Genomic DNA, 16948 nt, shown 5'->3' on the forward strand with positions numbered 1-16948 from the left:
ATTCACACATGATATAATGTTACAATACATAAATTTCAACCTATCTTCCAATGGAACTATAAACCATTAAAGTAACCACAACCTAAATTGATCTAATACATTGGAAAGGGGGGATTATACATCATAAGTGAAATTGAATGAAAATCTCTTTTTAATATATGTCTTCCATAATATCTTTGACCTAAAAACCACAAACTACATTCACTTTTTATACATTTGGTACACTGTTTATTCTATAATATCTTGTTCTCTAGTTTTTTAAACTTTCCTTAACATTCCACAAGATCTCTGTGTGTGTGTGTTTAACTAATTGATTTAAAGATAAAACCAAAACAACTACCATGAGAAAAGATCTGTGTGTGTGTGTTTAACTAATTGAATTAGAGATTCCTTATCCAAAACAACCACCATGAAACATGATACAAACCTAGTACAAAACATAAGTTTAAAACATTACATAAGTTTAGAACACCACATTACAAACCCGACATTTAGTCTGAATATGTTCGGAGATTGATAGTCAACACAGTTTCAAAAGAGAGTTTAAAACACACATCATAGTAGATTGATATACGTTCATCACATCTACACACTTTCAAAAGACAATTACCTTCAACCAGAATGATGAATGTTGGGTTTTAGTATATTTTCGCCTTGCGAACCCTTTGTCCAGACTTACTTGTTGATTCAACACCTGGAGTGTCATTAGGTCGCTTTTGCAAAGGGCTGGTCTCACAATCTTTTTCAATCTCGGCGGCTAAAGAATTGCCAGTAACAGAGAAAGCATCCTGCAAATATACCACAAAACAACTATGCCAACATTAGGCGAGAATTATTTTATTTTTTTACGGTTGTCAATCATAATCAAGTATTGATCTATTATAAATACCTTTGAATCGGGTCCACCTTGCAACTCCTCAGCAAGCTTAACAGCTGACACAATTTCTGGCATGGCTTCCTGTTGCTGAACCTAGTCACATCAATAAAATACATGTTAGCATATTGTAATATTCATTATAGCCAATATAATTAACTAATTACCATCATTACAATTTCTAATAGCATATTAATTGACTACCTCATTGTCATTTTCTTCATCTTCTAACTCTGCAATGATATCAGGATCATCACACATCTTGTTGACAGTATAAGCACTGCCCTTGTGTTTCACATTGTATTTGTCTATTTTTATCTTAAATGCAACTTTCACATTTAGCAACCCTTCAAGTTCATGCGGGTAAGTCTCATCATCATTATTATTCAGTTGTCTTTGACGGATATCATGGGCAGACAAACCAAGTAGCTTCTGGACATCTCTATCCCACATTACAAAAGAGGCACTGCCTGTGCTGTCTTGGACTCTCATGGTGACTCTGAACCTGAAGTTAAAATGTAAATGTATAAGACTATTGCAAAAAATGCTACATATATTATCAACCTGTAAATATATCTCTATATTTTTAGTATAAACTGAAAATGTATAACACTATTCCACTATTACTTGGGTCCAACTTCTGTTGCTATCTTTTTTTCTTTTCGACACCAGATACTGTCACCGGGAGCATTGATAAGCTCATCAGTGAGCTCTTCTTCATCGGCAATTTCCAAGTACTCCATTTTGCTTATGACTTTCTTTGAACATTTTTTGCAAGCAATAAAGAACCATCCAAACTCTAGTTCAAGCATAGCTATTGTGGCCACAAATACAACATCTCCAGGCTGCAAATAAATTCAATATGACGATGAAAATATGCATAAGTACTTAAACTGTAATATGGTCATAAGTTAGTATGAGGTGACCTTAAATTTACCTGTTCAGCTTCTCTAACCTCGTCCAATTGTTTCTTATCACTGTTTAAGATGAACTCTAACCGATTTGGGTAAACAGTTTGTGTTGTGAAAGTTGTATGTGATCCTTGAGCAGCTCCTTCCTCTCCTTCCTTTAGTATCAACCTAATAATAAGATTTGTAGAGAAAGAAGTTGAAAAAAACAAATCATTATGATCTAACTTAATATTTGGTATATATCCATACCTCATCCTAAAGTCATTTGCTTCTTGTATATCCTCATTTATGAAAATCCTTGTACCAAACTTATCACTTTGGACAGTCAAATTTTCTGGGTAAAGAAAAGTGAATCCAAATTAAACATAACAGTGATAACATGGGACAAGAAAATTCAATCCAAATCCTTTCACTTACCATTCCATTCGTTTATGATGGCATGTTGCATGATGGTGATGACATGCTCTTCAGATTTGTTATTCTCCACAAAGTCATTAAATTGAACAGCATAATCATTCCACAAAGTACAACGTTGGGTTACACCACTACATATATACATCAAATACCGATTTCATTAAATGTTACCAATGATTTGATAAAAACTCATTTAATTCAATTTCTCTATTAAATATGACAGTTAAACTAGTGCAAGTGTGCTATGAGACCCTCATCATTATGTTTTTAACTGTATTCTTTTTTTATTTACTTCAACTGACAAATACTTTCAATTACAAAACACATACATGCACTTATATAGTAGTCTACATGTTGTCAGGTTGTGAGACACAAAACTTAATATAGATACATAGATGCACGGATATAGTATATCCCAGCTTGTCAGAATATAAACAACTTTTTAGTACATCAAATCTAAGAAAGAAAACTGAAACATTAAACAGAATATCATGTAGTTTTGACTACATAGATGAACTTATATAGTATACTTTCAAAGAGAGATATTTGAAAACTTACCCCAGATCTTTCAATTCCAAGTTGAACCTCTTTGAGGTATTTGTTGCTGACTTGAACACCTCCAGATTCCCACACCAAGTTACACAACCAATGACATCTGTTCCAACCAAAAAATATAAATCTTTCAGTGTTCAACAAAAACAAAAACACAAAACACTTTAATCAGACTAACCAATATTGAGGGTATCTTTATCTCTAGCTTTGGTCACAGTTATTTCATTGAAAGGGGTGAATGAGAATCCATAAGCAGGACCAGTAAAAGTTACACCATGCTGCACCTCTGTACTTTTGTAAAAGCTTAACTTTAGCTTATGTTTAACCACAGGGAAATGGTCATCATTCACACCAACACCAAACCTCTTGATGATAACCGCAGTATCTTCTTTGATCAGATTATCAAAGATAGGAACCAAGTCTTTCTTTACCATACACTGGATTTTTGCACCCTATAAAATAACATAAAAAAACTTAGAACAGAAATTAAAAGATTGTGTTTTTTTCTTATATTTATGAATTGGCTACCATACAAGGAAACATATAGGGTTACCTTCTCATCAACCAACACCATCTCAAGCCTCTGCCAGGGATTAATCCAACGACGGATTATCCTCACCTTCATGTTGATGAAATCTTTGAAGCATCTAATTGTTCCCCAAGCAAAGTTTGGTTGGTAGCCATGAAATTTGATTGTAATAGCCGGTGAGAGAGTTGTGTGTGAAAAACTTGGGATGGTGTGTTTGTGATAAGGTTTGATCACACAATATACATGTTTCTCTTTCTACCAACCAATCAATTGTAGATCTCAAGACTCATAAACAGTGGTGTTTAATCCTTGAGTTGAAGCAGGTGAAGATGGATCGTATGGGGAACACAATTAGCATTAAATGCTTAGTGTAAAACAACAAACAATCCGTACGTACCACTCATATCTACTTCAACTAATTTATGTTTTATTATATTATATTCAAATTAAAGCATGCATATATCCTTAATTTTTAAATTAAAGCATGCCTATCTCTCCCATCTCTCCCATACATACATACATATAGATATATATATCTATATATATTGCCGCCAAAACCGAATTTGAAATAAAGCAACACACCACCTTCACAACTATCAACCACCTTCACACCTAGGTTCTGCAACATATCACCACACCACCTTAACACGTCCCCAAAGCCCTACTCCCGCCAAAGCCCATTTTTGAAGTATGCCTTATTCCCCCGCCCAAATCACGTCCCCACACACACCAAAAACACCTTGAAATACCTACACATTGACGTCATACATCCAATGTGGCTTCCCTCTTGGCTTGACAACAACACATTATGATGTCACTTGACATTCCTCCTTTAGTATGAAAGGGGGGATTTATAAATATACTTGAAATTGAGTTTAAACTATTTTGTTATGGTTTTACAGTTTTTATGGGTTTGCGGCTTGTCGGTATGGTGATTCAATTCTGGAATCCTTTCGGAATCATATACGTGTTAGCTCTTAGTCTTGAATCTTAATTACTTGGAAAACATGTGAATAGGAATATGATGGTTTACAACTTTACATTTATGATTTACATTTTGGTTTTTGTTTGTACACTCCTATCTGTTGTGATTTTTTTGGTTTTCGTCTAAATAAATTTATTGATGATAAACTACTTGAATGAAATCGAACTTTGCTGTGATTTTTTGTTCATTTACGATTAGCATAAATGAATCAATTGAATGCGGTATCTCACATATCTTAAAATGAAGATTTCAATAATATAATATCACGGTCTGCTATTATGAATAGTTTTGATGTTCATAACGTTTTAAAAGATAAAATTTATATGGATAATGTTTGTGAAAAAGATGGAATTGAAGATGAAAGTGAAAATTTTAAAATGAAGAATTTAATATAAAAACCCATAATGGTAAATATTTTTGAAACCATACTAAATTGGTAAATAAGTTTAGCTACTACATTAGGTTGGAAAAAAACTCCAAAATCTGGCAATCGTTTGGAAATGGCTAGAAATGAGCTCCATTATCCTTACTCGATTGGCTAATTACTTAATTAATATTCTTAGCTCTATTGTGCGACAAGTGAATCCTGCCTCTAAGTCTATATTTGTTGAAGTGATTATAATATATATATATATATATATATATATATATATATAGGGGTGGGTTATTTATAGTACAAGCAATCCAAAAAGTACAAGGTTCTTCCTCCTTTTTCCTTCTTCTCCGGCGAGACTGCCGCTGCCAATCACCACCTTCTTCTCCGGCGACTGCCACACCTCCTCCTTCTTCCTTCTTTTCTGGCGAGACAACCACCGCCACCACCTCCGGCGACATCTATGGCGACTTTTCCGGCGAGAATCAGGTTTGTTTTCGGGTGGATATGGTACGGGAGTTGCCCTCATCTGTTCTAAACTGGTTGCCAAAGGACATATATGGGAATCGTATGGATTTGATAGGCGGCGATCCAAGAGATGGTGACGGCTTGATACGGTACGGGCGAAGCCCTTGCTGCCGGCGTCGTGGTTGGGGTAGTCGGAAATGATGGTGGTGGCGGTGGTTGTCTCACCGGAGAAGAAGGAGGTGGTGGTTGTCGCTGTCAGTCTCACCGGAGAAGAAGCAGGTTGCTGGACGAAGTAGGAGGAAAGAGGAAGAAGGAAGATCTGAGCCGTAGAGATCTTTGATCGGACGACCCTTAATTGTTCCCTGCTACTTTTTTTCATGTGTACTGCAATTAACTTTCTCATATATATATATATAACTAAAAGAGGGGGTTGGGGGTACACTTGTCAACCCTAATCCCCCTCCTTTAACCTAGTCCTTCATCCTTATTAATCCTCTAATATTTTAATATTAATCTAAATTAATTTACACTTTTTGGTTTCCTATCACCAATTTACACTTTAACCCAATTAAAACAATTAATTTACACTTTTTGGTTTTCCATCACCAATTTACACTTTAACTCAATTTAAAAATAATTAACTTACACTATTTGACTTCTCATCGCCAATTTACACTTTAACCCAATTTAAAAATAATTAATTATACTTTTTGGCTTTCCATCACCAATTTACACTTAAAGATAATTAATTTACACTTTTTGGTTTTCCATTACCAATTTACAATTTCACCCAATTTAAAAATAATTAATTTACACTTTTCGGTTTTATTGGTAATCTGTAATATAACTCACGTACGACAACAAAAAAAGAAGCTACGATCAACTACAAAAGGGTTTTTCTTTTTATATATTTTGCACATAATTAATCATTATTATTATTTTTTAATTTTGAATTCTTATGTTATTGTTAATATTATTTCTTTTGATTTCGTTTGAGGTTCGTTATGGCTTTTTCTTCAACAACAAAAAATATGACCACATTAGTTCATCTTTAAGATCCTAAGCCAACAAATGTTAACCATCATTTACGAATCTGTGTTGTGCATGTATGGACAATTTCGGAGTGGAACAACCCAAAGAAAATCAAAGCGTTCGAGATGGTCTTTGTTGATGAATTGGTATGTATTTTTTAAATTATATAGTTTACACTTTTAGAATATAAGAAATTGTAAATTTTTTATTTAACTAAAGTTGGAAAAAAAAGGGGTAAACTGGAATCAATATTTATATGGAGTTAATTTTCGTATGTTTCTTTTTTAGCTTTCGTATTGATTAAGTTGTGATATATGACTTAACTAATCTAAATATTATATATTAAATTCTGTATTTGTAACCTATATTAACTCTTAGGATTTAAGATTATATCTTTCTATAACATTTTAGATATTAAGTCTAAATTTTCTATGAGTAGGTTTCTGATTACTTTAATATATTGACTTTGATTATTTTGATATCGTTTTGAAAGTAACTCATTAATGGTGTATACTTAAGATTTACGATTATATCTTTCTATAAGCTTTTAGATAAAAAGTCAAATTTTGCTATGAGTAAGATTATGATTATTTTAATATATCTACTATGATTATTTTGAATCTGTTTTGAAACTAGCTCATTAATGGTGTAATTTTTTAGCCGTTGTTATTCTATCAGGGGAAAATGCTACATTTTGAGATGGTGTTGAATGTTTTAGTATGATTATTTAGCCTAGTGGAACAAATCATCATTTTAGTTTGTGTAAGACAGGTATACCTCGGATTTTATGAAAAGCGTGATATCAATTTTAAATAATACCTTTAGATAAAACCATTTGATCCACGTTATGTTTAGGATTTAACACAACAGGAAATGACTATGCAAGATTTTTGGCTCGACTATTTTTTTATTATTATTATTAACAATTTGTTTCTATCTTTCTTGTATTAGCCGATAAAATCATTTGATCGACGTTTCCTTGGTTGGGTTCCTTTTTAATCTTGAATAATTTTCCTGGATCTGTATGCAAAAATGTTTATTCGATTTTTATGGTTAATTTTTTTTGGGTTTTATTTTTTAATATTGGATTAAATACATAAAAACACTAACAGAACTTACCAGTTTTTTTCCCATGTTATTTGTGCTATTTGCAGGGCAATATCATACATGGCTTGGTCAATGGTGAATGGACGGAAAATTTTAGATTTATTTTGACCGATGTTGTGGCTATTCAGCTAGCAAATTTCCAAATTGATTTCGGTATATCTATTTAATATATTTGAATTCCAATTTTTTTAGCTTTGATTAATATATTTTGAGACTACCCGTCCATTGGACGGGCATGAACACTAGTGTATATATATATAGTGTAATCGTTGATTTGGAAATTCCGCAATGAAGAAATCTTCCGTTCTATTATAAGACGCGATGAAGTCCTATTTGACTCGATCGTTAGCCGTTCGTTTTTATGGTTTTTCGTTTTTTCTCACCCCTAGATTTCAAGTAGGAATAAGACAACTAGGTTTCATTGGGAAGAGTGGATTAAGAACCTACTTTTTTTAGAACAACAAATTTCATTAAAAACTAGCTAGAAGTTTTATCGCTTAGAACTAGGATTTAAAATGAAAATGAAAAATAACACCAGCCATTCCAAGTTAAATGTTTATATTTTGAGCGGTTTAAGATCCAAAGATACGTCTGGGTTTTAATTTCCAAATTGAGTCGGTTTGGTTGAAAAGGTTTGTTGTTGAATAATAGCTCATTTCTCTGTTCCCATATACACCTACAGCAGGTAAGCATAATCACCTGAATTAGACTGCGTTTATTTGCTGAAAAATTGCATGTAGAGTGATATCCGAGCAAATCTGAAGTGGAAAACGCATATATCATAGGTATATTGCACCAGTAGAGATGAAGTTCCATATCGGTTGAGTCTGTTCACATGCAGAATCAAGAACTTACTTTTGATTTTGTAATTTTCTTTCAGTCCGTTAAATTCTTTTCAACTCGGTCATATATTATAATTATTTATAACATTTTGCTGTTTGAAAGTAAAAATAAATAATAAAAAGAGTTATTGATGTGACTAATTTATACCCATTACCCACATCTTTATTGGTCATTTTATTATGTGATTTAAGTTATTTTCGTATGCATTTGGCGCGTTTATGGTGTTTGTTAGTGTGTACAGGCTCTTAACAGGTAACGCTTTCATTTGGTGCATTTTCGGATTGTTATTGGCCTAGAAGTTGATCTGAACAATTGAGAGTTGATAAAGTTTAGAAGATTGAAGAGTTCAACAAGCTTGAAGATCGAAAGACAAATCTCTGTCACCAAGCTTGTGACTGTGTCGCAGTGGAGGTAGCCATGCCCACTGCGCCGCAGTCCTGATCCAAGGAAAAAATTGGAAAACACTCCACTGCGCCGCAGTGGGGGTCGCACTAGGATGACTGCCAAGCAGTTAGGGAAGGAAGAAAGGAGGTCGTGGATTCATACTGCGCCGCAGTGGTGGTCACACAAGCCACTGCGCCACAGTCCCCCTGAAGTCAAAGTCAACAACACCTCACTGCGCGTAGTGAGGGAAGGCTCAACCCCACTGCGCCGCAGTAGGAGCACGGGAGAACAAGACTTTCCTTGTTTTTGCATCAGATTTTGGAGGAGTATATATAGCAAACCCTAAGTTGAAAATTAGGATCTAAACTCTTTATAGGAGCTGTTCTACAAGGGTTCTTCTTCCTCCAATCAAGATTATTTCTTAGGCGGATTCGTTGAAGATTCATGGGCACCCATCTAGATCGTATCTACTTATTGTCTTGCAATTTATTTTTCATTAAATGATTGGTACATCATGTTTCTCTTCTATTTTATTTATTATTGTGGATTGATCATGAGTGGCTAAACGTTTAATCATCCACCTTGATGAAACGAGACGGATAATGTGATTGCATATTTTTAATTCAAAAGAGTTTATTTAATTATCGTTGTTCTGTGATCTTGATGATGTTAATTCTTTTTATTAGTTAATTTTGATATTGGTTGCATATAATTCTTCGTTGGTGGTACCAGTTGAATGTGTATGTGATTTTAAAACGGTTACTTGTCTATAAGTAATTATCACTAGTTCATGGTATGATAGTGAATATCATTTTAAGAAAAGATTAATTTTGTCAACGTGATTGATATCGGTTGGTGGTACCACACTATTGTCACATAGGTTCAATTGATAATTTGATAGTCAACAAAACTGATTGTTAGAAGAATTGTCTTAATTTTGGTGGTACCGGCTTGGGTAATTTAACTAGCAGTTAGGTGATTCGATATTTTGTTCACGGTTGGTGGTACCACGTGAGTATCTTAATCTTGTCACGATTATCTTTAAACTCTAGAGAATTTGTTCTTCATTAAATGCAATCACATTTGAAGTTGAGGGAAGTCAAAGTGGATGACTTTTAATTATATTGTCTGAAGTTTTTTTTTAAAATTTATGCAATTATTTTGCAAACCAATTTACTTTATTTGTCAAGAGGATTTTCAAAGCAACACCCGTTTTCCAAACCATTTCATAAGCAACTAATAATTTCCAATCCCTGAGAACGAACTCAGACTTATCTCTTAACTATATTACAAACGATCGGGTCCACTGCCCGTGAGTGCGTAGTAGTGAGTTTTTAGGTGGTTTTAGTTTCATAGATTTAAAACTCGATTTTGCACATCAGTTATTTTCAGTCAAAAAGTATTATCTTTTTAAATAAACAAAGATGGGTTATAAATAGTTGGTGATAATGTTATGACTTGAAAAAAAAAAAGTGGTGGTGGTAGCAAGAGAATGCTGACGTGAAAATACTATTAGTTGGTGTTGAGGTAAATGTTACGAATAGTCTAAGAATGCTTATGTTTCCCTAAATACGTACATGTAGATATTAAATTTTTGTTAGACCAACGAGGTTGATTGCTTATTGGTAAGATATTTGACCACCACTAAATAACTTCATTAAAGGTGGAAAAAACAAAATAATATAAATTTAACAAAAAAGGAGAAAAAACAAATAATAATATAACAAGAGGTTGAGTTGAAATGTATTAAAAGAAAAGAAGAACTCTTTGGAAATGAATTTTTCTAAGAAAAAAAATTAAGCATATGAAAATTTGGTACTATGAACACCTCATTAATTATATTGGCTGTAGAGCGTGTATTGTCAAAGTAAACCTATCTCGTGCATGTAAACATCACATATGGTCCGCTACAATTTTGGGTGAATCGACATGTTATTCTACAATAGCTTCTTTCTTAACAATTGATTATTTCATTCAATAACTAGGTAGATGGTCAATAACGGTCTAACTACAATTGAGATATTAATTTATTCCACAAACTAATAGTATACGCATTATGGTTTGAAATTTTCTAGTGACAATTTAAGAAAATAAATAAATGCAATGTACCAAAATTTTATTTTACAATTAAATTTTTTTCAAAGTTAATTTATATAAAGTATAATATTTTACTTTATTGGACATATACTCACACGATGGAGCACATAGGCGGACCTACATAGAAACTAGGGGTAGCCGGGGCTACGGGTCCGCTAGATCCATGTAGTGTGATTTTTTTGAAAAACAATGCATTATTTATTAGTGCTACGGGTCAAACAAATATGAGATACCCGTCAATGTAACTAATTCAAAACTTTCAAAAAATTATCCTAATAATAAACTCATAAAGAGGTACTTGTGCAATTAAATGATAAATGAAAACTATCAAAGTGCCAAAAACTCTTAACAATCATTAAAAATAGCCAAAAATCCTAAACAGTCGTAACAATTTAGTCGGTATCGTTATTTTACGTCGATATAAGGCTAGCAATAAAAAATTTTTGTGTTACCCGTCCTTATTAATCTTGGGTCCGCCACTGATGGAGCGGTAATTGTGATGAAAACAATGGTGTGATGGTGGCAGCGACGGGTGATAACGGATGCGATGCTGGCGGCGGTGACGGTGGTGTGGTTATTAATGTACAAATAATTAATTTAAAAGTAACAATGTAGTTGTTTTATGGGTTGAAAAAATATTATAGGTATATTAATTTAAAATGAAAAAATAAAAGTGATTATTGAGAGAGTAAAAAGTCAATTTTAGAGGTTTTTGTTGAAAGAAAAAAAGGTTTACTCTTGAAGTATAAATATATACTATATATATATATATATAGGTTGGGTATTGTAAAACAGATATTAAAGTAAAACAAATAAAACAATATATTGACCCTTATATCATGGTTAAATTGATGCACGAAGATTCACAAAACAATTATGATGATTTTTATGATGCATGGTGATTATCACTGAAAAAAAACCTATTGTTTTATTTGTTTTACTTTTATACTTGTTTTATTTTACCTAAAACTTATATATATATATATATATATATTAATACCTTACCGGATACAGGATAAAAAAAGAATTCAAATTTTCTGCTGGATCTCTTCTTATTTCCCTGTGATTGTAGTTCAATAGGCTAGAGCACCACGCTGTCAAGGCGGACGTTGCGGGTTTCGAGCCCCGTCAGTCCCGACGGATCCAATAAGCACATCAACTCGCCTCTTCATTTTCTGTGAAAGAGGAAACAGAGAACATCATTGAATCCCGATATCAAAATTAACTTTAACATAATTTTACGCTAGAAAGTATATATAAGTTGTAAGGTTCTTAGAAAATTTGTTGCTTATAACTTTTATAATGCTTTACGAAGTTAAAATGACCATGAATAAATTATCTTTATTATCCTTTCACGATATAATCTAGATAGGTTGAAATAGAATGTTGTCAGAAACAACAAAGAAAAAGATGTCAAAAGAAATACGATATGTTTGCAGTTGGTGTTGATAACTTATGGAGAAAAATCATTCATATAGATTCAACCTTTCATATTTTTGTCACTTTAATTATCTACCTTTTATTTTTGTTAAAATAAAATGTAACTTTTCATTTTTTACCACTTTAGTCACTCATCTAATAAACTACATAAATTGTGTAGTTTATTAATATATAAAATGAAATAGAAGAACTAATATACTAAATTTAAAAGATGATATGTTACCTAGAAGGTATTTATTTTCATTTTCCATATACTACAAACAACTTTCATAGAGCCTTAGACCATCTCGAAAGTTACCTAAAATTTGATAGCCAAACAAAACTTATGAACTTATTAAAAACTCAAATTCCCAATTTTTATAAGCTTTTTATTCAAACTCACCCGCGATTCAAACTTATATACGGGGTCATAGTTAACCAACATTTCACATAATCTCATGTTGCATTTACAAAAATATAAAATATAAAATATAGTATATCATTCGTGTTTCTGTTACAACACGGCGAAAGTTAATAGTTCGAATGAAGAGAAAAAATTGTAACATTATTTTGATTTTGATTTGAAAATGTCATTCTTTAATAAGATTATAAATAAATATTTATAATTTTTAAAAAAAAATACTTAAAGTATATTTAGGTTAATGTACTCGTGAAATGCATAGTAACGGATGACCTTTTAAAAAAATAAAATTAAAAATTAATTTGAAATGTACCTAAAATTCGTAAACTTTCTCCAATTCACGCTTCAGGATGTGGTGGTCGCCGGCAACTAGCTTCTTCAACCGTTGTTTTCTGATTGCCTGACACTCGAGTGTACAAAAGTGTGTAAATTTAGTTTAAGCTCAATGTAACTAAAATTAAATTTTGCTATATAAATACTCTCTATAATTGATTAAGTGACGATTCGTACGTCATCTTTTTATAGTTGTAAATCATCAAATATGTTTTACATTATTATACAATATAACAACTTACAACATAATATAACAACTTACAACATGTTTGATTTTGTACGGTTTAAAATTAAGGTGTACCAAATACTACTTTGTTAATTAAAGGAGATGATATTTTCACAACAAATTTTAACATATACAACAAATAAAAATAATTGGATAAAACATGTATTTCTCATTTTTGTGTGCAGTTAATATATATTGTGAGAATATCATCTCTCATTAATTTAATTTAATTTATTTAAATGTTATCCGTCAACGTTTACTTTTAAAAGTCAATAAACTAACTTCTTTATCAATATCAATTCAGCTAAAGTTTTTGTTGTATGCTATTGGCATCTAATGTTCAACTTATTCAAAAATAATGGTAGCATTTAATTGCTACAGCAAATTGATTTAGTTTATTTTTATTCTTCAAGTTTGATTTAATTTATTTTTTACAATGACGGTTTTGATCGTAAACAAATTATGTATAGATTCTTTCTCTCATCACTCTAAAGAGTCATTGAGACACTCTCCGGCTTCAAAACTAAGATCGAGAGTCTTGCTTCTCTTTCGGCTTTGCTCCGACTAGCCGTTGAGACTATTTTTTCAAGGGTAATACCTTAGGCCGGAGGTCCTTAAAAAGCAGTCTCTACCATTGGATAGAGATAAGGCTGTCTACGTCACATCTCCCTCAAACCCTGACACTCGTCAGGATTGAGTACCATTGTTGTTGTTAGAAGGTTTTTTACTATCATATGTTCCTTTCATGAATGTGCACATATAATATACCAATTTGTTGATATATTTAAGGGTACCCTATATCAAATTAATTTAATTTTATTGTAATAAATTAAGTTAATATTGCTTTTGAAGTTTGGAAGTAGGTGGAGTCAAAGTCCGCACACATAAAAATACAAAATGGAAAGCATAATTAGTACTACTATATTGTGCCATTTTTTGGTATTCCATTTTTAGCAAGAAGTACCACAAAATACAAGATTAGTAAATAAGAAATTATTACAACCTACATAAAATAGACCCACCTCACCTGGGGTTTTATACCTCACCAATCAGGAAAAGAATAATCATTGTGTATCATACAATCATACAAAGCAGCTCATATTACTGTATTTTATATCTTTTTAACTATAGTGTTTTGTTTTGTTTTTGAAAATTTACCTTTATTCACAAACCGAACCACCCAAAACAAGGGAAAACGGCACAATGTACAAACGAGCCTATATTTTACATGAAAAGTTAAAATTATACCATCCATTTCAATTTATCCATTCTTTTCTAGCTAACTTTATTTTTATACCGTAAGAACCCTAATATTTTGATATCTTGTATACTCTTTCTAGTGTTCACTTTTAGCATCCGTAAAACTCACACATGCCTAACTAATCAACTAAATGAAATGAACACACACATGCTTATCTTCTATAATCTTTTCGATACAGTTTTTTATGATTTACTTTAGGGTATCACATTGTACAATCATTATAAGAAATAGTACAAATATAAAATGATATGGTACTATTATGAATTCCTTTTATTTTATGCTATAATAACTAAAAATATACATGTAGAGATGGTATGAAAATTGAAAAGTACAACCACTTACATATAAATCTCACACATGCTTAACTAATCAACTAAATGAAATGAACACATCTAAACAACTAAACTAAATGAAATTAAGTAAAGTAAGCATATACACCAATACGATAAATCAACTCAGGCAAAATAAATTTAACCCCAATATCAAAAGGGAAGAAAAAAAATATCTTAAATTAGTTGAAATTGATCCAACTAAATAGTTCAAAACTAATAAAAACACATATAAAAGTTATCAAGTCATTTATTTTTGTATTTTTTATTATTAAATTAAATTTAATTAACCAATGTGAGCCTTTTATCCATTACTTAATTAAACTTAGACCATTTGAAATATATTATCAAGTTATATGTCTATTATATACTTAACTAAATTAAGATTTCTATAATTTATTAAGTTAAAAGCTTTGCTAATCACAATTAAAGGATGTTCTTATAACTATTTTGATACATTAAATTTGTACTTTGGTATGCGAGATCTCTTTGATATAAAAAATACTATCTTTTATGTATTTAATAGGCTATCAATCACAACCTTTAAAACTAACATTGTTAAAATTGATTGTGCATTATTTAAGTATGAAAGATATTTTATTATCTTGAAAATTTCATTATTTATATACTTACACTTATATATAAACAAACTTTGTTCAAGAGTAATTTGGAAATAAAATATATTAAAGGCGTTTGGAATTGCGTTTTAAGTGATTATATGATTATTACGTTTATAACACAAGTAATCTAAAAAATTGTTTGGTATAAAAAGTGATTATTTATGTTTCCACATAAAGAAAACGCATTTTAAAAAAAAAACATGTGAAAAACATATTTTTTTCAGAACACCATTTTGAAAACGCAACCCCAAACACCTTCTTAATCAAACATACATATTCTTGTTAATGATTCATAGTTCAAATGGTAAGGCATTCAGGTTTTATCTATGAGGCACATGTTCTAACTTTACCAAGTGTAAATTCATACTTTATTAATCCCTAGTCGTTGGGGGAGTCTACCAGAGCTCGTGATAGCATGATGTGATTTAGACAATCGTTTATCAATTGTTGAGTTAAGAACTCATCAATTTGATACAATGAGGTTTGTTTTCATTTAAAAGTCACCTGTGAAAAGTATACATGTTGTTAATGGGTTGGTTCATTGGTAAGGTCTTAAAATTTAGGAAATCAACCAAGGTTTAAATAACATTTTTCTACATGTGTAAGAGTGGATTGTTGAGAGAATTTTTAAGAGTCATGAGTTTCATCATATACATACATGCATGATTCGATCTTTGCATACTGCTTAACTAAATGTTATTATGATATTTTAAATATTAACTACTAATTATTAAGTCGTTATTAGAAATAAAAAAAATAAATGTTCTTATTCCTTATTTTATTTTAATTTTGATGGAATTAATCATATTTTGTTGGATGCAAGGGAAAAAAAAAATGGTAAAATTGCGTGCAAATTAAAGGACTTCAAAATCTTTCCTAATAGGCGGCGGGCATTGTGGGTCCAACCCCGTGCGTGCGTTTGACCCCGTTAATCCGTTCTACTTGCTTTGCCTTTGTGTCCTTTTCTTTTCTTTTCTCTTTCACAAACACAAAAAATCAATGGCTCTTTCATTCATTTTTAAGGAAATTCCATTCCACTCCATTAATCACCAAAATGCCATCACTAATTGCAAAAATTTCATAACTTTTTCAATGATTCCCTTCTTTAATTAATACTGATGTAGTAACTAAAGTTAAAAGCAAATTATATTCTTGTATTTTTCTTAATTAATCATGACTTCACATGATATTTTAACAATCAACTTTTTATATTTTTTCTCTTTTTTCTAACAAAATGATTTTTTCAACTTCTTGTTTACAAGAATTTATTAAATTTTTTTAGTAATTACTTTTTGAACTTAAGAAATATTTTTTTAATAAACTTAACAAAAATATAATCATCTTACAAAATCAAGATGTACTTTTTTAGTTTTTATTTTTTGGCCAAGAGACCTTAAATTTATCAAGTTTTATTAAGGCTAAAAAACACCAACTTTATTATTCTAAAATGTAATGGAAGTACATCATTAAATAAGTCTCACAACATATCTAACTAGTCCATTAATAAGTTCTTTAATCCCATCACATATTCACATGTAGTTATTTTATCTTTATATTCACATTGATAAACAAAACGAAATATATATATATATATATATATACAATAATAATAATAATTAAAATAAAAACTAATTCTCCACTATTTAATTACACTAAACATATATTTTCTGATAATATAAATTTATGATTTTTATATATTATTTTTCTCCATCTCTATTCTTTTACTACAACCAGTTGTCTTGGAGAGAGAGAAACACACAGAAAAAGAGA

General features: G+C 31.0%; 1 protein-coding gene across 1 annotated transcript; it reads right to left on the reverse strand.

Moving 5' to 3' along the window:
• Positions 1–638: 638 nt before the first annotated feature.
• LOC122591815 (replication protein A 70 kDa DNA-binding subunit A-like) lies at positions 639–3376 on the reverse strand. The gene is made up of 10 exons (XM_043764049.1): positions 3305–3376; positions 2930–3203; positions 2758–2854; positions 2203–2330; positions 2035–2119; positions 1812–1953; positions 1502–1719; positions 1079–1379; positions 890–970; positions 639–788 (listed from the first exon to the last, which is right to left on the reverse strand). The coding sequence occupies exons 1-10, from the start codon at positions 3374–3376 to the stop codon at positions 639–641; spliced, it is 1548 nt and encodes a 515-aa protein (XP_043619984.1).
• Between the last annotated feature and the right edge of the window lie 13572 nt (positions 3377–16948).

Source organism: Erigeron canadensis, chromosome 3 (genome assembly GCF_010389155.1).
Source record: "Erigeron canadensis isolate Cc75 chromosome 3, C_canadensis_v1, whole genome shotgun sequence".
NCBI lineage: Eukaryota > Viridiplantae > Streptophyta > Magnoliopsida > Asterales > Asteraceae > Erigeron > Erigeron canadensis.